General features: G+C 44.7%; 1 protein-coding gene across 1 annotated transcript in view; it reads left to right on the top strand.

Annotated features, from left to right (window-relative positions):
• Positions 1-1,351: 1,351 nt before the first annotated feature.
• LOC147457887 (kinetochore protein) overlaps positions 1,352-27,269 on the top strand; it is a 44,765-nt gene continuing 18,847 nt past the window's right edge. The window contains exons 1-3 of the mRNA XM_086511719.1: positions 1,352-1,531; positions 1,621-1,674; positions 1,767-1,913. Of these exons, the coding sequence (XP_086367845.1) occupies positions 1,402-1,531; positions 1,621-1,674; positions 1,767-1,913 (331 nt within the window). The 5' untranslated portion in view covers positions 1,352-1,401. The remainder of the gene's footprint in view (positions 1,532-1,620; positions 1,675-1,766; positions 1,914-27,269) is intronic.

The following is a 27,269-nucleotide window of genomic DNA, read 5'->3' as shown; positions in this document are numbered from 1 at the left end:
GACTCTCTCTCTCTCTCTCTCTCTCTCTAAGGGTTTCAATAACCAAGCCATTATGGTCAGCACATAGGTTGTCTGCTTCTGCTACCTCATGTTGCAGATTTTGACACGTGTAAAGGGCTCTCCCTATCACCATATTATGTTAGTTTAGATTCTTTTATGACATAATGCAACTCTATCACTTACAACTGTGAGTATGGTCGAAAAAAAATACAAAGGAATATGGATACATCTAGTGTTGAATATGTTACAATTACCATTGAGTACTTTTGATTTGTGAAAATCTCTTCTTTTGTATCTTCCAAAAGAGAAGGCGTTTTTGTAGAATGAACTACTCTCAAGGTAAGAATCTCTTGAGAGACTCGTCTACCCCCAAATAATAAAGCGCCATTGCTCGAAATCAGAGGCATCAGTATGCACGTGGCTTTGTGGCTATGATGAATGAGAGCATATCTTGACTGTCCAATGGTGTGATTGATCCTTGTTGGCTCTCATGCCTCTAAACTCTCTCCTAACAGTCTTGTCTTTGGTACCAATATTTTTTATACACGCATGCAAACTTCACGACGTTCGTTGCCTGCGGATTCCTGTTCAATATTGCGTGTCGCTTTTCAATGCACTCCTTCAAGCTCGTGCAATTTACCGCCCATTTGGGTGCCTCTAAATCGGCTCCATTACTCTATTCTCTCTCTCTCTCTCTCTCTCTCTCTCTCTCTCTCTCTCTCTCTCTCTCTCTCTCTCGTCTACAAATATGAGTCTGGTCGCATTTGAGAAAAACACACTATTATCTTTCTTTTTTTGCCAAACTCACAATAGTGAGTGAAATGTATTAAAACCAAAAAAGTTACAAGGATATCCATGCTCCCACCGAGCCACGATGTCAATACCACTCCAATTCATCACAAAATGAAACCGAATGAGATACATCAGTTGATAAAGGGCGCCACCCTGAGACCGAGAACATGTTTGAGGTTGCCACCAAGGAGAAAGCACTACCACTGCAAACCCCTTTGACCACTAAGCCATCACAAAAAGACATAAAGCCCTATCAACACTATTCATAACACACTATTATCTTCTCTTGCTATTCCCATAATGGAGAATCTGCGAGAAGACCTATGCTAAATTTTTTTACTTTAGCGACCCAGGGGACGGGCACAATGCCCGGCCTACTCTTGCAAGGTGAAGCTTTTGTCACTGATTTCCGTCTCAAGTTGAGACCTTAGACACCGCCTTGGGGATGAGGAACTTGCACCCTTGCTAATGCACTACTCTCCTTGCTCATTTCTCCAAAATCGATCTTAGATAATCAAGGTAATGAGGCGACGATAGTTCGAGCCTCGCTAATATTCCCCCCCCCCTCTTGTTGTTCCGTTTTGAATTTGAGTTCTCTCTAGCAGAGTTATGGAACCTTCGAAGCGCCTGGAGCAGCTGGAGCTCATCAATCGAAACAACGAGCGGGGCCTCGACAGAGTTCTAGCGTGCGTAGAAGAGACGCGCACTCTGTGTCATTCCATCAACACCGATGGTCGAGGTGCAGAGAGAGAGAGAGAGAGAGAGAGAGAGAGAGAGAGAGAGAGCCCTTAATTTGATTCTAAACCATTTTCTGCGGTGGCTCTGCAGAAAATGTAGAGAGACTACAGGAACAGCTGAAAGCTGCTGAAATGCAGCAAAAGGGTATGATTCATCTACACATCTTACTTCAACAAAGAGCCAGTTGTATCACGCTGTAGTAATTCACAAGTCGTGCATGTTCTATGTACATGTAGCCCAAAACGATAAGCAGATGGAGTGTAGTGCTTTACAGGAATCCGTTACGTTGCTTCAAAGCACAATAGACGACTTACAGAGTGGAGTTGCAAAGCTTTCGGAGATTCAAGAGCACCAGAGTCAGCTCATAACGGCAGAATTGGAAGGTTTGTGTGTGATGATGCTTGGTCATGTTGCAGGTCATCGTTTTAGGTTTTGCTTCATCCACCCATCAGACGCGCATATTTCTTGCTTTTGCACATTTAATTCATGCATTCAATTGCGTTTGGAGTCCTATTATCTTCGTAGAGCCCATTGATTTATACCTACCTAGATAGCACAAGATTTCCTGTCAATTTTGAGTGCTAATAAACAGCATGTGAAACCAATTCTGCTAATTGAATGTGGTCTATGGCTGAAGCCAGCAATTTGGAGAAAACACAGCTACTAGAATAACCAAAAAACAAAGTTATTGAGGGAAAAGAAAAGGGCGAGGGCGACAAAGATTAGGCGAGGTAGCTCAAAGTTGATAAACCAAGAAGTTACATTGTCATGTGTGCATTACACTTGAGCTAGTGCCATGTTGTCAAGCTACCGAAACAGGTCAGCATCAGTCTTAGTTAGCTTAGGATCTAGCGTGGCATTTTGTGAGCCTCTACAAGGACATGCATGATCAGGTAGGTCATAGTTGCATACCCTCACTTGCATAGTACAGTCACTTAAGCATATAGCCATATGAATTGTCACTGAGTCATTTATTAGTAAGTGACTTTGACATGACATTTATAAAAAGTAGGTAGGGCAAATGGCTTAAAAACCTTTAAAAGAGTCACTTGGCCTTTAGTTTTTAGGACATCAGAACCCAACACCTCTAGGAGAATCCAACGCCCATAGCACCTCAACACCTAGGTTTTCCATCGCCAGCATCATCAGCGTTTTTCAGCCAATAGCATCAGATCAGCCTAGCGTTTTGCAGCTTCTCAGCATTAGCATCAGCATCAGATTCAGCCCTAGCGTTCTCAGCAGTAGGAGCACCAGACGAGTGTTTTGTAGTTCATCAACGTCAATATTTAGCATTCAATATTTTCAGCATTGTCTTAACATTTGTGCAAATAATTAAAGCAAGTACTTGCTCTGGCAACAAAGTAAAGGGGCTCTTGAGGGTGGTTGGGACCTATGTTGCAAGAAATGCCACCCCTAATTGTTGAAAATGCGTTTCTGCGTTTTTGGCAGGGATTTGCGCTTCCAGCAGTTTGGAAACGTGTCAAAACGGCTGTACCTTTGCTTCCACGTTGGCTCCTAAAAAAAAGCCATGCAAGCATTTATAACATTACTAAAATAACTTTCCCATCTAAATTAAGCTTGCTTGCTTTAGTCGTGTTTAAACCATGCACCCCTTCATAAAAAAAGAAGCCCTCTTATCCCAAATCTGAACGCTGAGAACGAGAGAAGGAAAAAGAAGTTTTCAAAGAGTAGAATAGTTTCTCTGCACTCCTCTTGGTACGATTGCAAGTGAGGGAAGCTTCCATGTGTACACGTTGATGCAAGAAGAAGACTCTACGGCTGCGAGCTCTTGTTTTTGCTTCCGTCTCGCAAGCAATCATTTTTGAAGCATGGAAGTGTCCTTTGAAGCTCAAATTTTCGTTTGGTTTGGATGATGCAATCAAAACAAGGGCTTTGAATTGAAAGTGTATCAAAGCTGTCTTGTCACCGGAGTGGATTTGTCTAAAATACAAAGAGCTAGATGCATATTGGATTCGACAAAAGTGAGAGCAAAGGGCACTAATCTTTCACAGATAAAAGCTAATATGTTTGTATTAGTTGTAGCTAGCTCCAAGCCGTCTCCGGTTGCGGCACTTACATCAAGCTCCAAGAAACCATCCTTGGTTACTCCACAAAAAAAAGCACCATCCAAACCCGAGCCTCTTTGAAAATATGTGACATCCCCTCCTTTTCAAAGTCTAGTTGTTGGCGTCGAGGGAGATCGCCAACAACGTCTGAAATCTTGGAAAGGATCTTCGCCGACCCACTCTAATGCGTGGGTCATGCGATACTTGAACTTCATAAAGGTATGCAACGCTTGCTTCTTTGGACCGCGTTGAAAGCGAGTCTTTTGTGGCTCCTTCAATGCTTCAACTTCGTCTACAATCATGCCTCTACCTTCTTCAAGAACCTCCGAGGATGAAAATTCCTGAAAGCACTTCCAACACAAAAACATGAACATACCCATTCCATGTAAAGTGACTCGACTATTCTAGTCTTGCGAAAAGACTGTGCATGCAATGCAGATGAACAAAGTGACAGAGTGCCAAACCGTTCATCAAACACACGCAAAAATGGGGTCGAATCTTAACTTTCTGATCTAAATCAATCAACTGTGGCAAATCACAATGGAAATGCCGATGCTTGATGCTCAATCCTTCTTGTTCTCTTTCTGATACTTTGTCATGCCAAGGAAGAGATATGGAATGTGAATTCCTTAGGTGCATGATTCTCTTGAATCTGCGCGTGCACATTAGTAGGACAAACTCTTGCATGCGTTGATCTGTCTGCGGTTCACGCTCTAACCGTCTTTCTTTGTGCTCGCGAGCCAATTCGGCTAGTCTTTCTGTGGACTCGCGATCCAATTCTGCATTTCTTTATGTGGCCGCTAAGCGTGCTTGCTCGCACTCCCGCTCTATGGTTGCCATTCTTTCTTCGTGCCACACTTCTCGTTGTCTACCTTGTCGTACTATCATGTCCATCATCGACTTGACCAAAGCTTCCATGGGAGCTGGTGCAATTCGTGGCGTAGATGGGGAAGGTGGAGGGTCAGAAAAACCTCTTGGTGGGGAAATGTCACAAATTGGTGACCTGGCGTTTACACATGCAAACGCCCTTTGGCATGGATAGCCCTAGCAGAACATCCGGCTGCCTGCTGCAGAAAATTACGGGCTGCATGCTGACGTGCCAGGCCTTGTATGGACGCCTGCGTTTTGCGGCGGGACTTGCGGTAGTGGAAAAGCAAGGCAGTGCGGCAGTTTTACTGCTTTTTGGCTACGCAACCAGGCTACGCAAATGGAGAGAGCTACTTTGCTTTATTTTACGCAAAGTTAGAGAGAGAGAGAAAGAAACCCTTTGCTTTATTTTTCAAAGCTTTTAATGCTTTTGATTTTCAGCTTTTGGGGGCTTTGCTTTTAGCATCCCTTTGTAACCTTTAAATACGCGGGTTGGCCTCGCACAACTCAGAGCATCTGGATGTAGAGTCTGAGTGTGAGCGCCTGCCTGCACTCTTGTACTTTGAACACAGATTAATACAAAAAGAAATACCGAAAGGGGCGCCAGTCTTTGGGGCCAATATCTCTAGGCACGGAACTCCGGGGCCAGTGTCCAATCAATTGTGAACTGTGAATTGTTTTGAAGTGATTATTTGTGGTGTCGCGGTAGATTCTCGACTTGGAGTGTCCAAATCTGTTACAGTGGTATCGGAGCGCGGCCGATTTCTCTTTTACGGGAAATCTGATCCTTTTTACGCGACACCTATGGCTTCAGGCAAAGATCAATCGACTCCCTCTGCATCCGGAGATGCGGGAAGGATCACAACGAAGATTCAGGCAAGGAGTATGGCCCGCCTCGGCCTACTCAGACAGAGTGTCGAGATGGAGCGTCGACAATTGATCGGCGATGCAACAAAGATGATGCTCAATTTTGCAAAGGACCCGAAATTTGCAAAATATATGAGCTAGACTTCTTTCGATGAGGTGCACACGCAGTGGCAGAAAACCACAAAACCACCCCGAAAATCTGCTCTCAAGAAACCTCCTACTCCCAAGAAGTATACAGAGAAAGAATTAGAAGAGGTGGTTGATGCACGAATTGCTCAGCTTTTTGACGCGCAGAACAAAGGTAAAAAGCACGGCAAAAAGCAGAAGAAAGGCACTGACTTCTCGGGTTATTTGGGTCGTCAGTCTACATTTGAAAAGGCAAGAAAGTAGAAGAAGCGTGCTCGATTTGAAGGAGTACCGAGTTCTTCTTCTTCTTCTTCTTCTTCTTTTGGCAGTTCTTCTAGCGCATTTGACTCGAGCGAAGAAGACAAAAAAGGCAAAAAGCGAAGCAAAAAGCAACGCTTCGGAAAGGGCAAGAAAAAGGCAAAGAAGTCTAAATCTCGCCCTGTGGTTGACAGTTCTACAAAGGAGTCGTCTAGTTCGGACTTGGACGACAGCAACTTTTATGCAAAGAGGAAGAATTTTTACAAAGCCAACCAATATGACTTTCTGCAAGAAAGTCAGAGAGTTTAAGGAAGGTGGACAGTCAATTAAATTTGACACGTTTTCTGGTCATAGAGATGCTTCGAAGGCTTTGTCTTTTGTACAGTAGTTTGACATCGCTTTCGCGGGAGGGCGTTACTCAGAGCACTCTAAGATTCGGAGAGCTGCCTCTTATTTTAAGGGGAATGCTCGAACTTGGTGGTCCACGCTTCTATTAAACAAGACTGCGCCAGTTAAATGATTGAAATTTAAGAGGCTTTTTATTTCTTCTTGGCTGACTCGAGAGTATGAACGTGATATACGAATTGCTTGGATACATCTTCGGATGAGCAAGAAGGATACAATGGACGCTTATTGCGAGAGATTCTAGAGCTCTTTTCTACCCGTCTTTTCATTCAAGAAGATCTCGTTCAAGGAACATATTGAGCCGTTTACCTTGGGTCTTCCTATAGAGATCCGAGATCACTGCTTGGAACAAAAGTCAGCTTCCATTCAGGAGTTGATGAGTCATGCGAAACGGGGTTTTGCCATTCACTCAGGTAGTTTGACCTACCCCACCGATGAGATCATGACACAAAGAGCCGAACAGACTTTGACAAATGAAAGTAGAAAGAGGAAGAGCAACCCAGAAAAGAAGGATGCACGACCCAAGCTCACTCCTAAGGAGAGAGCTTGCTACGTCAAGGAAGGGAAGTGCTTTGGATGCGGGGAAACTGGACATATCTCCGCGAAGTGCCCTAAAAAGGCACAGAAAGAAAGAACGACAAGGACAACGAAAGGCCCGAGAATTCGAGAGCAGCAGAGGAACGTGGAAGAAAAGGCAAGATGAAAATAGGATTGGTTCCAGATTGCGTGGGTACCGATCCCAGCATGTTGGACGAGAGTACAGCAAGGTTACTGTACGTGGCGTATACGTACGTATTGTACGTTTTTTTGTACAGGAATATTTTTTATGTACCAAAAAATACGTACTCTTGTAAAAAAAATTCAATTTACCAAACTTTCAGGACAATTCTGATAACAAACAAGAGAGGGCAACAACTTTTAGAGACATTTAAAGACATGTTTTGTCACGTGACACATCCAACCCTATGTGTCCGTGGACAAGCTACAGCATGATCAGGGTTCAGTCAGTCCAGTCAGTCTAGATTAGAAGTGATATGGCACTTTTGTGAGTCTATTCGTAGACCGTGCATGCCCAGTCACTTAGTATAGATGCATATCCTCTGGTTGCACACATCATGATCATCAGTATTGCCTTCAAAATCCATTAGATTCAGTTAGGGGATTTTTCCAGTGACTTTATTCTATTTTCCCTATTTTTGACATTTTTCACTTATTTATTAAGTGACTTTTGTTGGGAACTGAGTAGGGAAAATTGGGTAAGTTAATATATAAGCAAACCCAAGTTAGCACTCTTGGGCAGATGAGCAAGGAGCACAACATGCCCCCCAGGCAGCAGGTACTTCCCCTCTCTCAGCAAGACCCTCTCCAAGCATTCCTTGGCGAGCCCCTCCCCATTCAGCCCAGCGTTTTTGTGGCGCTACCTTCTCTTGCAGTTGGCGTTTCCACAAGCAACACAGTAGCAGCAGTCTCCAACCCTAGCGTTTTTGCTATCGCCTTCCAACCCCAATTCCTAATTCCTAGCGTTTTGGATCGCCATCAAAGGCTGCAGATTTCAGCATTTTTGCTCAGTGTTTTCAGCATTAAAAACGCAGCCATTCAGCGTTTTTACAGTAGGTACAACAGCGTTTGTTTTCAGCGCTAGAGCACTGCAGACAGCAGCGTTTTTTGTCAAGAAGGTCAGCCCTAAAAACGCAGCCACATCTGCGTTTTCAGCCGCACAAAACAGCCCAAAGTTTCCGCAGATGTCAGCCCTTAAGTCAACGTTGTCGTCACCGACTTAGTCCCAAGTGCATCAGTTTCCATGCATCAGCATTGTACCACTTTGTGCAATCAATAAGTAGACCACACTCGCCGATTAGAGTGGGGCCTTCGGAGGAGGGTTTTACAACGTCTCTGGTGTCGTATCTCTCTTCTCTCTCTATCTCTTAGTCTCATACACTTGCACGCACAGTGTCCATTCACTTTGTTTGTGATCATAGCATTCTCTCACTAAGAACGGAAGGCTCTACCTGCCATAAGAACTAGAAGGAACCTTGAGCACAGTTCGGAGCACTCATCTTGAGCAAAGGGCAAACATTCATTCCGTTGCACCTAACATTGGTATCAGAGCTTTGGCAGTGTTCTGTATCACTCAAGGAAAGAACCACAAGAATCACAATAATTTTTTTTGCTTGTTGCGGTTGCACGAATCCAAGTTCGCTTGGGCGTGTCGATTCCTAATCGTGTTTTTTGAAGAGTGACAGGAATCCCAAGAAAGAAGGGCTTGTCCAGCCTCCCCTTGTGTCTCTTTTCACTCATTGAGAGCGGACCGTGCACTTAGAGGCCGTCCAATCGACGCGAGGTGGGAAAAAGCAACCTTGGTGTGAGCGCAAGGCCGCCAAGGGGTGCGCTTGCGGAAAAGAGTAGAACTCGGGTGAAGAGAAGATCCTTCTCAAACACGATTTGCAAGCAAAAGAAAACCTCAAGAACCTCAAGATCCTCAAGAACCCAAGAACCCAAGATCCTCAAGAACCCAAGTTCCTCGTGAACTTAAGAACCAAAGATCATAGTGCATGGTCGTCACCCGAAGTGGAATGGATACTTTGCATACAGGTGATGAGCATGAGAGAGGAAACGAAGGATTCTCCCCACCAGGAGTTTTTTCCAACCCTCCCCCTTCGCCATCTACGCCACGAGTTGGACCCATGTCTATGGAGGCGATGGTCAGGTCGATGTTGGACATGATGACACAACAACAAGAAACGAATCGAGTTGCGTTGGCACAACTCGCAAGCAAAGCAGAACAACAAGAAGCTAAGGACCGTGAGCACGACGAAAGAAACGCAAGACTTGCCGCACAACAAGAAGACAATCGCCTTGCTTTAGAACGCGAGCGTGACGAACGCAAAGAAAGCGGAAGAGGCAGCACGAAGCGAGGTCTATGAGGCCGAGCGTGCAGCTCAAAGAGTGGCTTTGGAGATCGAGCGTGAAGCTCAAAGAGAGCTACGCACTCAAGAATTGCTTCGACAAGTACTTGCCTCGAAATCCAAACCACCCAAAGATCGTGGGAGTTCCTCAAGTGGCGCAAGCCACGATGCGGATTCCAACCATCCAGTCACAGAGAAGTTGACTTTCAATAAGTATGACTGTAAGATGGATGCTACGGTTATTCATTCTTGGTTGCATCAATTTAATGCTTATTTTGCGACAACTAAGAAGACAAGAAATAACAAAGTTTTGACGGCAGCTATGTACCTTGCCGGTGATGCCATCAATTGGTACCACGCATGGTAAGAGGCACAGTTAGCCGTGCACCTAGAGGAAGCCGACGAATTCACGCCCCTTTCTTTTAGTTGGGCTAATTTCCAAGACAAGCTCAAGGCGCGGTTTATGCCACCTCAGTACCTCGCACGATTGAAGGACGATTGGCGCGCTCTCAAGCAAAATGGTATGCCGGTTATGTCTTTTTCTAATCGCGTTTTGCAGCTAGGTACCCAATTACGCAAGTCGGATGATGAACGCAAAGAGGCATTCCTTTTTGGGTTAGACGACTATATCAAGTTTGATATAGAAGTCTTCGATCCAATCGATCTCAACAAGGCGGTAGCGATTGCTCTCGCACAGGAGATGAAGCACAACAAGGGAAAGCCTAAGGAGAACAAGACTTCCACAAGTACCTTGGAGACTTCTCAGAACCCTCAGAACGGTAAGAACGGTAGGAATGGTAACTCTTCTAACCAATCTTCTAACAGTCTCTCAGAAAAGAATTCTTCCAATGAATCCAAGGGTAAGGCTAACACAATTGCTAAACCTAAGCTTACTCCATATGAAAAGGTAGCACAAGGAATTGTAGGAGGATACATCACGTCGGAAGAGCAAAGCACTTATTCTAAGGAAGGTCGTTGTTTTCATTGTCACATTAAGGGTCACATAAAAAGAACATGTCCTAAGCTTAAATCGAATGAATCTAAAGAATCCACGGAACCCACTTCCTCTGTCAATGCAATGAATGATAACACGAGTGTGCCACTGTGCCCCAAGTTTCTCAGGACCCTCTCGTTGATGATTCTCTCATTAAATGTTATGGTCGTACGTCGGGGCAGCGTTTTGTCATATTGCTTGACCCAGGTAGTATGCATGATGTGATCAATCCCTCTCTTGTTGAGAGAGCCCACCTCGAAGTTAGTCCGAGATCTCCTATCGAGGTCTCTGGCTTTGTTCCCGGTATGGACGCTCTCATCACGGAGGAGTGTTTTGATGTGTTGTTTGCAATTCAACAAGCTGCCTTCACTAGAAGATTTGTTGTTTCTCCTCTCTCAGGATGTGATATGATTTTGGGCATTCGATGGTTTCGTGATAATAAACCTCTCATTGATTTTGAGGCTAACACTTTCACTCTCAATGCCAAAAGTGATTCTCCCATTGTCATTTATGGAGAAGACATTGTTCATTCTCCCTCTCTCATTACTAATATGAAGGACAAGATTGAAAGGATTTGGGAAAAGGAGTCTCTCTCAGTCTCTTCTTCTCCAAAGCAAGACACACAGGATTTGCATGATTATGAGCAGCATGATGATTTGAATGATAATGATTTGCATGATGATTTGGATGCCAATGACAAGCATGATGATTTGCATGATCAAGATGTGATTTCTCACAAGCATGATGAGTTGCATGAAGATGATGTGATTGTTCACAAGGATGATGTGTTAGTGGATGCTTTTTCTTGCGAAGCTAACCTCGTTGTAGATTCGATCAATCACGAAGAACCGAGGTCCAAAAAACCCCCACCGGACGATTCGATCATTTAGGAAGAACCGATCTTGGCTCTGGAGCCTCGGTCCAAAGAACCTCCCCAGGAAGTATTATGTGTTCGTATGATTGAATGTTTCATTCGTGATCATTTCCTGTATTTTAGTCAGCATCTTTATGTGATCCCTTTTCCTAGGCATGAAATATTGTACGTTGAGCACGTTTCACTCATGGATAAGCACGAATGTATGAGGATTTTTCATGAAAAGCTGAAAAGTATGCATTCAAGGAAGTCACATTCACTGTCTCTTCCTTGGCACGACACAGTCGTAGAACGAGCACATGAAAGTATCAGCACCAAGCATGGGCATTTCCATTGTGAATTGCCACAGTTGATTGATTTAGATCAGAAACACAAGTTTCGATCTCATTGTTTGTGTGTATGTGATGAACGGCTTAGCACTCCGTCTATTGGTTCATCTACATTGCATGCAGAGTCTTTGAGGAAGACAAGATTTTTTCCATTCACTTTACATAGAATGGGTATGTTCTTGTTTTTGTGTTGGAAGTGGTTTGAGGAATTTTCAGCCATGGAGATTCTTAAAGAAGAAAGAAGCATGACTCTAGACGAAGTTGAAGCATCGAAGGAGCCACAAAAGACTTTGTCGCTTTCGGCGCGGCCCAAAGAAGCAAGCATTGCAGACCTTTATGAAGTTCAAGTACCGCACGATCCACACATCAGAGTGGGTCGGCGAAGAGTCCCTTCCAGGATTCTGGATGCTATTGGCGATCTCCCTCGACGCCATACAATTCGGTACCAGTACCTCACTTTGAAAAGGAGGGGATGTCACGTGACACATCCAACCCTATGTGTCCGTGGACAAGCTACAACATGATCAAGGTTTAGTCAGTCTAATCAGTCTAGATTAGAAGTGATCTGGCACTTTTGTGAGTCTATTCGTAGACCATGCATGCCCAGTCACTTAGTATAGATGCATATCCTCTGGTTGCACACAGCATGATGATCAGTATTCCCTTCAGAATTCATCAGATTCAATTAGGGGATTTTTCCAGTGACTTTATCCTATTTTCCTATTTTTGACATTTTTCACTTATTTATTAAGTGACTTTTGTTGGGAACTGAGTAGGGCAAATTGGGTAAGTTAATATATAAGCAAACCCAAGTTAGCACTCTTGGGAAGATGAGCAAGGAGCACAACAGGCCCCCCAGGCAGCATGTACTCCCCCTCTCTCAGCAAGACCCTCTCCAAGCATTCCTTGGCGAGCCCCTCCCCATTCAGCCCAGCGTTTTTGTGGCGCTACCGAAGCAAGAAACAAAGCTTCCGAAAGGGCAAGAAAAAGGCAAAGAAGACTAAATCTCGCCTAGAGATTGACAGTTCTACTGAGGACTCGTCTACAGACAGCTCAGATTCTGATCATGGAAACTTTAATGCGAATAAGAAGAATTTTTACAAAGCCAACCAGTATGGCTTTCTCGAAGATAAAAGCAAGAAAGTCCGAGAGTTTAAGGAAGGTGGCCACTCGATCAAGTTTGATACTTTTTCCTCAGATGCTTTGACGGCTTTGTCTTTTATACAGCAGTTTGACATCGCTTTCGCGGGAGGACGCTATTCAGAGCACTCCAAGATTCGGAGAGCTGCCTCTTACTTTAAGGGGAATGTTCGTACTTGGTGGTCCACGCTTCTTTTAAACAAGACTGCGCCAGTTAAATGGCTGAAATTTAAGAAGCTTTTTATTTCTTCTTGGTTGACGCAAGAATATGAACGAGATATACGAGCTGCTTGGAACCATCTTCGGATGACCAAGAAAGATACAATCAATGCTTACTGTGAAAGATTCTAGAGCTCTTTTCTACCCGCCTCTTCATTCAAGAAGATCTCGTTCAGAGAACAGATTGAGCGGTTTACCTTGGGTCTACCTACAGAGATCCGAGATCACTGCTTGGAATAGAAGTCAGCTTCTATTCAAGAGTTGATGAGTCATGCGAAGCGGGGCTTTGCCATTGACTCTGGCAGTCTGACCTACCCCACAGATGAGGCCATGACACAACGAGCCGAACAAACTTCTGGGAATGAAAGTAGAAAGAAAAAGAGCGACCTAGAGAAAAAGGATGCACGACCCAAGCTTACTCCTGAGGAGAGAGCTCGCTTCATCAGAGAGGGGAAGTGCTTTGGATGCGGGGATAATGGATATATCTCCAGGAAGTGCCCTAAAAAGGCACAGAAAGAACAGAATGATAAAGACGACTACAAGCCTGAGAGTTCGAGAGTAGCTGAGGAACCTGGCAAAAAAGGCAGATAGAAAAGCAGAACTGGTACCACATGGCGTGGGACCTGCACCGAATCTAATGAATGAAAGTACAAACTTTGCCGCTTTTGGGGCAAAGTGAAGGATCAGGAAGCTCTTTTGAAGGAGCCAAGGCCAACTTTTCACTTGGAATTGGCGGCTCGATTTGAAATTACGCTCGACAGACTGACGCCACAGGCGGAGGTAGTTCGGCTGGCACCCGGATGGGATGTTGTCATTTCACTGAGCATCGGCAAACTTCGTTTGCAATGACAGGGGTGTTCAGGGCACGCGAGTGACGTTCTACTCAAATCCCTTGGTACCACAAGAACTACGCCGTGGTTGACTACCGGGCCGAGAAAGCGACTTTGATAAATGAAGGGCTTAGAGATTGTACTTGATGAACTTCAGTTTCTTACTCATTCTTTTGGGAGAGAATTGAACGATGGATAAAGGTTGAATATGTTTTGACCTGATCAAAAGAACGCCAAGATTTTTCTCCACACTCATGCCGATTGCTTTTCAGAGGGCCTGAAGATCAAACCATTGATCTAATACCTGGAAGCACGCCACTGAACCGGCCACCTTACCGTGTGAGCCGAGTAGAGAATGAAAAGATTATGAACCCAGTGAAAGACCTCTTGGAAAAGGGTCTTGTCTAGCATAGTACTTCACCGTATTGCTCTCCACTGTTGTTGGATTTGAAGATAGACGGATCTTGGAGAATGTGCATTGATTATAGAACTCTCAACAAAATCACCATCAAGAACAGATTTCCGATTCCTAGGATCGATGATATACTCGACAGGTTACAGGGATCCTCGTACTTTAGCACGATTGACTTGAAGAGTGGATATCATCAGATTCTAATCGCGTCGGGAGACGTCTACAGGACAACCTTTCAGACGACTTTTGGGTTATTTGAGTTTTTGGTGATGCCTTTTGGCTTAACCAATGCTCCTGCGACATTTAACCGGATGATGGGCAAGATTTTTCGAGAGTACAGGCTATTTGTTGGCACTTTCTTTGATGATATCATTGTTTTCTCCAAGAATGAAGTAGAACACAGAGATCATATGCTTCAGAGATACATTTTTTTTTGGGAAACTTTGTCTCAACAACAGGAGCACAAATGGACCCGGCCAAGATAGAGACTATCCGTGATTGGCCCGATTTGAAGAATGTCCATGAAGTTAGAAGCTTCTTGGGACTGTGTTCGTACTACAGGCTGTTCATACGAAAGTTTACAGAGGTTGCTTCCCCTTGTGCATATCTTGATACAGAAAGGAGTCCCTTTCTTGTGGGGATCCACAGAGGTGACTGCCTTTCAGACATTGAAAGAGAAATTGACTATAGGACCAGATTTGACTTTGTCGGACTTGCAGAAGTCATTTGAAGTATTTTGTGATGCTTATGGTCATAGGTTGGGTGCGGTCTTGATGCAAGAAGGCCATGTCATTGCTTACGAGAGCCGATTGTTCTCTAGGCCGGAGATGACAACCCAGATATATGAGAAAGAGCTTTTGGAGGTTATCCATGCTCTTACTCAGTGGCGGCATTACCTACTCGGAGCGAATTTTACTGTCTTTACAGACCATCAGAGTTTGCGCTACTTCTTGTCACAAAAGCAGCTTTCGGAAAAGCAGATGCGGTGGGCAAACATCTTGTCACAGTTTCACTTCCAGATTGTCCATGTGCAGGGACAGAAGAATGTGGTGGCAGATGCTTCGTCTCAGAAGCCGTTGGTTCTGGCTATTTCCGCGATACATCATAGGAGCTTCGAGGATATGATCGATCAGTATGCCACATATACAGATTTTGCAGATATTTTCACACGGATACGGGATGGGGAGACAGTAGCTGGATACTCCCTTTGGGAAGGCTACTTGATGAAAAAGACTATGTTGTGTGCGCTACACAACCGTTGAGGGAAAAGGTTATGATTGAATGCCACTGTCCACCTTTTACGAGTCACCGCGGCATTGCTACCACCATGAAGGGGTAGAGAGATACTTCTTTTGGCCGAGACTCAAAAACGATGTGGAAGAGTTTGTGCGCAAGTATGCCAGAAGGTCAAGTTTGACAGGCATAAGGCACATGAATTGTTACAGTCTTTACCCATACCCACCCGCTCCTGGGAAAATATCGAAATGGATTTCATTTTTGATCTCCCGAGAACACAGAATGATCACGATGATTTTCCGATTACATTGCACGTCTGAAACGATTGTCTCCGACAAAGACCCCAAATTTATGAGTTTGTGTTGGAAGGCAATTTGGGAGAACATTGGTACGCGGTTGCAGTTCTCGTCATCGTTCCACTTGCAGACTGACGGGCAATCTGAGATTGCCAATTTAGTGGTTTTAGCTTTATTGAAGTCTTGTATCTCAGATCAGAAGACTCAATGGGAAAAGAACTTACCTTTGGTGGAATTTGCCTACAATAACAAGATACACTCTTCGACGGGGAAGACGCCATTTGAGATTGTTGAAAGTGCTGCGAAGGTTCCATCCTTCCTGAGCACGAAAGATTAGATATTTGAAGCGGATGAATATTCGCGAGATTTGGATACGGCTTTTGCCAAGGTTCGCGAGACTTTGCAGGAGTCTCAAGAACGAAAGGAAAAGGCAGCGGATCGCCATCGTCGCGACTTGAAATTGAAGGAGGATGATTGGGCGCTCTTACGTTTTGAGAAGGCACGCCTACGAAAGAAAAAGGGAAAGGAGAGGCTTTTTCCAAAGCTTAGTATGCGATACTACGGACCTTTCCAGATCACTGATAAGATAAATGATGTCTCCTTCCGATTGAAACTTCCAAATACTTGGATGATTTACAATGCATTGCATGTGAGTCTCTTGAAACCTGTTAAGGGTTATGTGCTTGATGATGGGGAGTTTGATGAGCAACCCGCAGTGGAAGAAAACGAGGAGATCCTTGTTCCTGAACAGATTTTGGCACATACGGATACGAAGAAAGGTAAAGTCCGAAGCGGTTCTTGGTTAAGTTCAAGAACTTTCCTACATTTGATACGAAGTGGATGGAGAAGGAGGACCTAGCCTTGGATTGTGAAACTTTACCTCGATGTTTTGGTTTAGCATAGTCTACTCCAAACGGAACCCAGAATTCAGCTTGGCCGGAGATCTGGTGCAGTGGGATGCACAAGAAGGGAGTCACTCCGCTCCCTTGTCAACAGATGCCTCGATTTTGATACTAAAGTCAGTGATGTCTCTTTGAGCTTCAGGGATACTGATAGCTGACAGTATTCTGCTGGATGACTTTATGAAATGGAATTCCTGATAATGATAATGATTTGTTTCTTCACTTCTTTTGAGTGCAGGAACTGATAGACGAAATGACTGCAGCATTTTGGTCTACTTGATCTCGAACAGACATGGTTGCAATAGGGGTTAGTCAATCGGACATCGATGAGGTCCCGATTGGACCTAGATGTGATTGCTAGCTACATTGCCGATAAATCATGCTCTAAGATCCGAATGAATGTTGAATGTCATGTGATGTCTTGTGATGTCTGGTGATGTCCTGTGATGTCGTGTGATGTGACTGTCGATTTTGTACATGTGCTAGATGTGTGTTCCTAGTACGTAGGTACTAGCAGTCAGTTCTGCTAAGACGGTTTATGGCTTTTGTCGGTTTTGCAGGCGTAATCGCGGTCGATTACAATGCTTTCAAGAGGGGGGTATGTCACAAAGTGATGACGTGGCTACGGACAGCAGAAACCCTAATTTTTGCCAAAAACCCTAATTTTTGGAAATCGCGGAGGTTTTTTTTTTTTTTTTGGTGGAAATTTTGAGCGACGCAAATCTCAGCTTTTTGCTATGATTTGGGAGAAAGAGAGAGAAAAAGAGAACTTGCTTTTTACTGACTCTCATTGTGAGAGAGAGAGAGAATCTGCTTTTGCTTTCAAGCTTTTGGGGCTCTGCTTTTGGGCATCCCTTGTAATCTTTAAATTAGTGGTGAGGGCCTCACTTCTCAGAGCATCTGGATGCAGAGTCTGAGAGTGAAACCCTAACCGCTCTCTTGTACTTTGATGATTGATTAATACAAAAAGAAATACCGAAAGGGGCGCCAGTCTTTGGGGCCAATATCTCTAGGCACGGAACTCCGTCGGGCCAGTGCAAATTTATTGTGATCTGTGAATTGTTTGAAGTGGTTATTTGGTGCAGTAGTGATTGATTCTTGACTTCGAGTGTCCAAGTCTGTTACATCGTTCCTCGGCTGCCAAGCGTGCTCGTTCACGCTCGCGATCCTAGGAATCATGTCTTTCTTGGCGCTCACGCTCTGAGGTAACGCGTTGCGCTTTTTGGTGTAACATCATGTCCATCATCGACTTGACCAAAGTGTCCATAGGATTTGGTGCAATCCTTGGCGTAGATGGGGAAGTGGGGGGGAGGTCCCAGAAAAACCTCTTGGTGGGGAAAATTCTTCTTCACCACTGCCATGCTAATCACCTCCATGCGAAGTATCCATTCCGCTTCGGGTAATGACCATACACTGAAGTCGTGGGTTCTTAAGTTCACAAGGAACATGGGTTCTTGTGGGTCTTGGGTTCTTGGGTTCTTGAGTCTCGAGGTTCTGGAGTCTTGAGGTTCTTCTTTCGCTTGCAATCTGTGTTAGAGAAGGATCTTCTCTTACCCGAGCTCTACTCTTTTCCGCGGACGCACCCCTTGGCAGCCTTGCGCTCACACCAAGGTTGCTTTTGCCCACCTCACGTCGATTGGCCAGCCACTAAGTGCACGGTCCGCTCTCAATGAGTGAAAAGAGACACAAGGGAGGCTGGACAAGCCCTTCTTTCTTAGGTTTCCTGTCACTCTTCAAAAACACGATTAGGAATCGACACGCCCAAGTTGACTCGGGTTACGTGCGACCACAACAAGCAAAAAAATTTCTTGTGGTTCGTGGTACAGAACACTGCCAAAGCTTTGATACCAATGTAAGGTGTAGCGGACGTGAATGTTGAACTTTGCTCAAGATGAGTGCTCCGAACTGTGCTCAAGGGTTGCTTTTACTTATGGAAGGGAGAGCCTTCCGTTCCTTTAGTGAGAGAGTGTAAGTGATCACAAACAAAGTGGTAAACACTGTGAATGAAGGTGCTGAGACTGAGAGATAGAGAGAGAAGAATATGACACCAGAATGTTGTCAAACCCTCCTCCGAAGGCCCCACTCTCTATGGCGAGAGTGATCTACTATTGATTGCACAAATCTATACAATGCTCTGGACTTGCCGACGATGCGACGACGATGAGGACGACGACGAGACGGGCTGAAATCTGAACACGCTAAGGACTGAAATCTGCAAATATTTATTTGTTGAATTCTGACTCTATGTCGGTGATGAGAGCGATGACGATGATGCGACGATGACGCGCTGAAACCACAGATGCTGAACTCCGTGTTTTCCGGGCTGAATCTGCAAACTGCAGTGGATCTGACCGTGCGGCGAGGATCTGGTGCGGGAAGGTGAGATCTGCGAGGTTTGGGACTTCTAATGTGGTGTCTTGATGCTGAAAACTGAAACCGCTGATCTAATTGCTAGTTCCGTCGCGGAGAATCTGCAAAACGCTAGGTTGATTGCGTGATGCAAAAACGCTAGGAATGATCTGTGAACTGTTGGAAAAACGCTAGTGGATCTGATGTGTTTTGCTGCGCCAGGCTGCTGCAACTACAAAACGCTGGGTTGAATTTGTACTTGAAGAAAACGCTTGTTGTTCTTGTGGCTGAAAACGCTATGTCTTCTGTCGAGGGGGATCTTGCTGAGAAGGTGCACTGTTGGATGTTTGGTCCTTGCTGCCTCTTCTGCCAGAGAATGCTAGCGCTAGGGTTTCTTATATACTTGCTTGGCTAAATTGCCTTACCCAGTTTCCAACAAAAGTCACTTAAAAATAATAAGTGAAAAATGGCTAAAATAGGGAAATTAGGTTTGTGCATTGTAAAAATGCTCTTAATGGGTTTTGATGGTAATCTGATGATCATGTTGTATGCAACCAGAGGATATGCATCTACTCTAAGTGCTTGGACATGCACGGTCTGCGAACAGACTCACAAAAGTGCCAGAACACTTTCTAATCTAACTAAACTGAACCCATGTCATGAAGTAGCTTGTCCACGTACACATAGGGTTAGATGTGCACGTGACATAGTACTTACTCGCAAGGCAGAGTCAACACCAAGGCTGGTATTCTGCTACAGTAGTAAGCATACCTAGTAACTCGTATGGTAGGTGTTTACATCACACCAGATCTACATCCGCAGTATCCACCCGTTGGGAGGAGTTTCCATTGGTGATGCATCCACAAGCATTAGAAGAAGCAGTCAACATCATAAGAACAAAAAAGTATCCAAAGATAGAAGTTCGGTAGTTGCGCGTCACCTTTAATAGGGGTGGGATGTCACGTGTGCACTTCACTTGCGATATGTGGACATGCTTCTGCTACAGTTTAGCATGAGTCATTAGCTTAGGATTGAGCTTGGCATTTTTGTGAGCCTCTAGCAGCACATGCATGTCCAGGCCGGTCATAGTTGCATACCCTCTCTTTCACAAGACAACATTTCATCATATAGGCATTGTGCCGCATGTGAATCACCTCTTATTTTGGCATTTGATATTATGTCATTTTCAGCTTATAAATTGCGTGGTCGTGGGCTGATTTATTAGCCTGCTCGACCCACCTTATGGCACCTATAAGGGGAGCCTATAGAGGCGCTAGAGTCCCAGGAAGGAGGAGGAGGAGGAGAAGTACGTGCAGTTCTCTGTAACAAACTTAGACACCCCAAGTCTGAAATCTGTCGTGACACGAGAGAGGTTCACTCTAAAACCTTCACAAATTTAAATCATAGAACAATTGAGTCGACACCGCCCGACGTAGTTCCGTGCCCAGAGAGATTGGCCCCAAAGACTAGCACCCCTTTCGGTATTTCTTTTTGTATTAATAATTGAGCAAGTACATGTGCCCTTGGCTCTCCTCTGCTCATCGGCTCGTCAGCATTGAATGAGCCAGAGAGAGCCCTAGAGTCTTATTATTTAAAGGCCCTTGGCCTTGGAAAAGCTTTTTACATGAAAAGCTTCAGTTTCCAAAAGCATCTGGTGCCAAAAGCTTGTGCTAAAACAGCCAGCACAAATCATAGAATTCCGTACAGCAAGCCACGTCAGCAGTGCAATTCACGGGCATCCGTACAGCCAACCACGTCAGCAGGTTCTACGGTTTTTAAAAAAAGTCTCGCGTCACTTAGGCCCCGTCAGCACTTATCCATAAGTTGGAACAACTTTTAGGCTTATAGTTTATTGTCCACAGGTCATAGCACATCATCAGTTTGTGACATACCCTCCTCTTGAAAGAATTGTATTTGTCCTCGATTATGCCTAAAACAGACACATGCCATTAACCAGTTCAATAGACACTGACTCTAAGTACTGATGCACTAGACAACACAAATCTAGCACTTGCACAAAGACGATACAGTCAGTGCACATTCACGTCAAATCAATTACATAAAAATTGATTCAAAATCTAAGACCGTGATTCCTGGCAACGTATTTAGCAATCGCATCTAGGTCCATCCTTGACCTCATTGATGTCGGATTAGCTAATTTTTATTGCGATCATGTCTATATATTTTTCAAGATTGAAATGTTGCAGTCATTTCGTCTTTCAATTCCTACACTCAAACAAAACACATGAGAGAGTACACATCAATCAGGTTCTAGTTCATGAATTCCCATTTTCAATATTCATAAAGTCATACAATAGAATACTGTCAGCACAATAGTATCCTTGAAATCCAAAGGGAAATCAATGACTCTATTCCATTCCAGGTAATTTGTGACAAAGGAGCGGAGTGACTCCCCTCTTGTACAGTCCTGTCTGCACCAGATTCAACCTTGTTGATCCGCGAGATTTTTTGGACTAGACGCAGCTAATCCAAAAGCCTCAAGGTAAAGTTCCAAAATCTGAGGAGTATTTGCTAGGTCCTTCTCCTCTATCCACTTCTCATCCAATGCCGGATAGTTCTTAAATTTTATTAAGGATTGCCGAATCACTTTACCTTTCATGTTTTTTTCCTTATGTGCCAGAATCTATTCGGGAACGAGTATCTCCTCTCCCTCTTTCACTTCGGGTTGCTCATCAGGCTCCCCATTAACTGACACTTTACTCTTGAAGGGTTTCAACACTCACATGAAATGCATTGTGAATCTTCCAAGTATCTGGCAACTTGAGTCTGAAGGATACATCATTTATCCTTTCTTTAATCTGGAAAGGGCCATAATATCTCATGCTATGTAAGGTGCAACGGAAGTGAATGTTGAACTTTGCTCAAGATGTGTCATGTGACACATCCAACCTTTGTGTCCGTGGAGAAGCTATAGCATGATCAGGGTTTAGTCAGTCCAGCCAAGTCTAGATTAGAAGTGATTTGGCACTTTTGTGCGTCTATTCGTAGACCGTGCAATGTGCATGCCCAGTCACTCAGTATAGATGCATATCCTCTGGTTGCACACAGCATGATCATCAGAATTCCCTTCAGAATCCATCAGATTCAGTCAGGGGAATTTTCCAATGCATTTAGCTTATTTTCCCTATTTTTGGTATTTTCACTTATTATTTTTAAGTGACTTTCCAACAAAAGTAGGTAGGGTAATTTTGCTAAGTTAATATATAAGCAAACCCAAGTTAGCACTTTCTCGCAGAAGAGGCAGCAGGAGCACATGCTCAATAGTCACCTTCTCAGCAGTACCCCCAGCACTCGGCGTTTTTGGAGCTCCCAACCTCGCCATACCATCAGCACCTCCTAGCGTTTTTGCATACACATATCAGCCTGGCGATTTCACCCATTGCATGATCGTCAACATCATCGACTGCCATAGCCACTGCAGATTTCCCCCATCGCCAGATGCATCAATTGCTAGCGTTTTTCAACCTCAGCAAAGCAGCAGCATTTTCAGCCAAAAACGCCAGCAAGCCTCTGCAGACCCTCAACGTTTTCAGCCAACGACATCAGCCCTAAAAATGCAGATTATCAGCAGTTAAAAATGCATAATTTCAGCCTATAGCAAGGTAGCAGATACATCCTAAGTGGTTGCAGTAGTTCCCCCATTTTCAGCCCATGAAAACGCAGCCAAAACAGTCATTTTCAGCCACCGAAACAGTCCCGAAATTCAGCAGTTAGAAGATCTCAGATTTTAGCCATCAAGTTGTCGTCATCATCACCGTCATCGTCATCGGCATAGTCCAATTGCATCAGTCCATTGCACACGCATTGTACCACTATGTGCAATAAAAAAGTAGACCACTCTCGCCGACGAGAGTGGGGCCTTCGGAGGAGGGTTTTACAACCTCTCGAGTGTCGTATCTCTTTTCTCTCCTTCTCTCAGTCTCATTCACTTGCATGCACAATATCCACTCACTTTGTTCGTAATCATAGCACTCTCCATACAGACGGAAGGCTCTCTCCTTCCCTAAGAACTAAAAGGAACCTTGAGCAATAAAGATCACTAATCTTGAGAAAATACAACATTCATTCCGCTACACCTAACAAGATGAGTGCTCCGAACTGTGCTCAAGGGTTCCTTTTACTTACGGAAGGTAGAGCCTTCCGTTCCTTTAGTGAGAGAGTGCAAATGATCACAAACAAAGTGGTAAACACTTTGAATGAAGGTGTTGAGACTGAGAGATAGGGAGAGAAGAATACGACACCAGAAAAAGTTGTCAAAACCTCCTCCAAGGGCCCCTTTCTCGATGGCGAGAGAAGTCTTTGCTATTGATTGCACAAATCTCTACAATGGCCTAAATGCAATGGTCTTGCCGACGATGTCGACGATGATGAGACGACGATGAGACGGGTTGAAAACTAAAAACGCTAAGGGCTGAAATCTGCAAATCTTGTATCTGTTGAATTCTGACTCTATGTCAGTAACGATGGTGATGACGACGATGCAACGATGACGCGCTGAAAACGCAGATGCTGAAATTTGCGAATAGCGGGCTGAATGTGCAAACGTTGGCTGATCTGACCGTGCGGCGAGGATCTGTTGCGGGAAGGTGAGATCTGCGAGGTTTAGGGACTGCGGTGCGGAGTCAGACTGCTGAAAATGCAAAACGTTGATGCAGAAAGTGGTTTTATCGCTAAGGAACTGCAAAACGCTAGGTTGATTTATTGTTCCAAAAACGCTAGGGCTGATGTTGATATCTGTTGCAAAACGCTAGAGAATCTGTTGTCGCCAGGCTGACCTGCAACTTGCAAAACGCTGGGGCTGATCTGAAAACGCTAGGTTGTTCTTGAGGGCTGAAAACACTAGGTCGTTCTGCCGGGGTCCTTGTTGAGAAGGTGCACTGCCAGACACTTGGTCCCTGTTGCCTCTTCTGCCAAAAATTGCTAGTGCTAGGTTTTCTTATATATTGCCTTAGTCAATTTGCCCTACCCAGTTTCCCAACAAAGTAACTTGTTAATAATAAGTGAAAAATGACTAAAATAGGGAAAATAGGTTCTGTGCACTGTAAAATGCTCCTGATGGTAACGTTGATGATCATGCTGTGTGCAACCGGAGGATATGCATCTACGCTAAGTGCCTGGACATGCACGGCCTGCGAACAGACTCACAAAGGTGCCTGAACACTTCCTAAGCTAACTGAACCCTTGTCATGAAGTAGCTTGTCCACATGCACATAGGGTTAGATGTGCACGTGACATGCTAAGCTTTGGAAAAAGACGCTCCTTTCCCTTTCGTTTTCTTAGGCGTGCCTTCTTAAAACAAAAAGAGTACCCAATCATCCTCCTTCAACTTCAAGTTGCGTCAATGTCGATCTGTTGCCTTCTTGTGCGGTGCTTGAGACTTCTCTAGAGCCTTGCGAACCTTGGCAAAAGCAGTGTCCAAGTCCCTTGTATACTGATTGGCTTCAAAAATCTTGTCTTTGATGCTTAGCAAGGGAGGGACCTTCTTAGCACCTTCGATTACGTCAAATGGCGCTTTCCCCGTTGAGGAGTGAACCGTGTTATTGTAGGCAAATTCCACCAAAGGCAAATTTTTTTCCCATTGAGTCTTGTGATCCAAGATGTAAGACTTCAATAAATTTAAAACCACTGAGTTGGCTATCTCAAACATAGTTACATGGAACGGCAGGTCGGGGTCGAGAACGGGGATGGGGACATGACGACAAAAGTTAGGGAACGAGGACGGGGTTCAGAACGGCAAAAAACAAAAAGATTGTTTTTGGCATTTTTTGACCTACACACATGCCACACACATAGAGCATCACTTTGACCACAAATTTACACTAAATAGACCAAAGAGCATGAGTCATATAGACGCAAATGTGCTAATAAACATCGATGGATACAAAATGAAAAGTGCATGCCACAAGGGCTCAAAAGGACATGTTAGGTGCAGCAGAATGAATGTTGTTTTTCTCAAGATTAGTGACCTTTATTGCTCAAGGTTCCTTTTAGTTCTTAGGGAAGAAGAGAGTCTTATGTCTTCTGGAGAGTGCTATGATCACGAACAAAGTGAGTGGATATTGTGCGTGCAAGTGAATGAGACTGAGAGAAGGAGAGAGAAGAGATACGACACCCGAGAGGTTGTAAAACCCTCCTCCGAAGGCCCCACTCTCGTTGGCGAGAGTGGTCTACTTTGATTGCACAAGGGTGTACAATGCGTATGCAATGGACTGATGCAATGGGACTATGCCGACGACGACGACTTGGTGGCTGAAATCTGAGGTCTTCTAATCGCTGATTTCGGGGACTGTTTTGGTGGCTGAAAATGACTGTTTTGGCTGCGTTTTTATGGCTGAAAATGGGGGATCAATCTACAACCTTCTTGGGGTGGTTCTGCTACTGTGTCATGGCTGAAACTGTGTGGATCGGCTGTAGATAAAGGCTGAGAGCAAAAACGCTGGCTGGATGTGTCTTCTTACCAAAAACGCTAGGCTGATTTATACCTGCTGCGAATCTGTCCCAAAAACGCTGAGGTATGCTGGTGGTATAGCGTTAGTAAAACGCTAATGCTGGGCTGTTTTGTCGTGAGAAAACCGCCAGGAAAGAGGTTCTCGGTGATGGTCTGCTGTGGGGGAGAAACGCCAAGGGAGGTTTGTGTCGATGGCGATGCTGATGCTTGGAAACGCCAAGGGATGGGGAAGTATGGCACTAGGGGGTCATAGGGGGGGGTACTGCTGAGAAGTTGCCTGTTGAGCGGGAAGCTCCTGCTGCCTCTTCTGCCAGAAAGTGTGAACTTTGGTTTGCTTATATATTAACTTAGCAAAATCGCCCTACCTACTTTTGTTGGAAAGTCACTTAAAAATAATAAGTGAAAATCCCAATAAATAGGAAAATAGGCTCAATGCACTGGAAAATTCCCCTAACTGATGCTAATGGATTCTGATGGGAATTCCGATGATCATGCTGTGTGTAACCGGAGGATATGCATCTATGCTAAGTAACTGGTCATGCACGGTCTACGAATAGACTCACAGAAGTGCCAGATCACTGCTAATCTAACTTGATCGGACTGACTGAACCCTGCTGTGGTGTAGCTTGTCCACGGACACATAGGGTTGGGATGTGTCACGTGACAGGACAAGCCTCAAGGATAATAAAAAGTACAAAGGGCTAGGTAGAGGAGTAGACTCTAGATTCTAGAGTGATCAATGATCTCAAACTCTGGAAGTGCTCGCTTGTTGAATCTCCACATCATCGTCGTAGTCGAGGTCGTCAACGACATATGAGGCCTCGCGAGACTCGCAGTCCTCCTCTAGCTCCTCCAAAAGTGTCTCGGCCATAGATGGATTCTCTTGTGCCATCTCCCACTCACTAAAGGGATCTGCCTTGTATGTGACGCTCTTGGAAAGCATGCGCAAGTTAGCGCTCACAAACACCAAATCATTGGCCCTCTAGACCCCAAGGCGATTCCTCTTCTTAGAGGCAATGTGGCTGTACACACTCCGTAGTTACTCCAAGCAACTAGTGGTACATGCTTGGCTAAGGACACGAACAGCCAAGCGCTGCAAATGTGGGCCATCTCCTCCATAGTCCTCCCACCACAAAAACGAGCCAATCTTGCTGGGATCAACTTGTGCATCTACACATCCATAGGAGCCCTTCTTTTGCTTGTAGTTGAGTAGCTCATCTCTAACCTTGCGCCTAATGTCACTGCTAGGCTCAAGGCGCTTCAATGCAAGCCGCCATCCTTTGCTCACCTTGTAAGGTGCAGCGGAAGTGAATGTTGAACTTTGCTCAAGATGAGTGCTCCGAACTGTGCTCAAGGTTCCTTTTACTTACAGAAGGGAGAGCCTTCCGTTCCTTTAGTGAGAGAGTGCAAGTGGTCACAAACAAAGTTGATAAACACTGTTAATGAGGGTGCTGAGACTGAGAGATAGAGAGAGAAGAATACGACACCAGAATGTTGTCAAACCCTCCTCTGAAGGCCCCAATCTCTATGGTGAGAGCGGTCTACTATTGATTAAACAAATCTCTACAATGCTCTGACGATGTCGATGACGATGAGGACGACGACGAGACGGGTAGAAATCTGAAAACGCTAATGGCTGAAATCTGCAAATCTTTATCTGCTGAATTTTGACTCTATGTCGGTGACGACGGCAATGACGACGCACTGAAAACGCAGATGCTGAAATCTGCGTTTTCCGGGCTGAATCTGCAAACTACGCTGGATCTGATCGTGCGGCGAGGATTTGTTGCGGAAAGGGGAGATCTGCGAGGTTTTTGGACTTTTATTGCGGTGTCTTGATGTTAAAAACTAAAAACGTTGGTGCTTCTGGGGTTTCTGTTGCAATGAATCTGCAAAACGCTAGGAGTCGTGCTGATCCAAAAACGCTAGGGCTGATTCTGCTAACGTTAGGGTTGATCTGTGATCTGATGCAAAACGCTAGGTGTTCTGCTGTTCTGCTATTGCCGGGGCTGATCTACAATGCAAAACGCAAGGGCTTGCTGTTGATGAAAAACGCTAGGCTTTTGTTGTTGGCAAAAACGCTAGGCTTGATGATGGGGAAGGTCTTGATGAGAAGGTGCCTGTTGAACAATGTGTTCCTGCTGCCTCTTTTGCCAGAAAGTGCTAGCGCTAGGTTTCTTATGTACTTGCTTAT

The sequence above is a fragment of the Adiantum capillus-veneris genome, chromosome 5 (assembly GCF_014529385.1).
Source record: "Adiantum capillus-veneris isolate H3 chromosome 5, ASM1452938v2, whole genome shotgun sequence".
Classification (NCBI taxonomy): domain Eukaryota; kingdom Viridiplantae; phylum Streptophyta; class Polypodiopsida; order Polypodiales; family Pteridaceae; genus Adiantum; species Adiantum capillus-veneris.
This window is presented reverse-complemented; position numbering and strand designations above follow the sequence as displayed.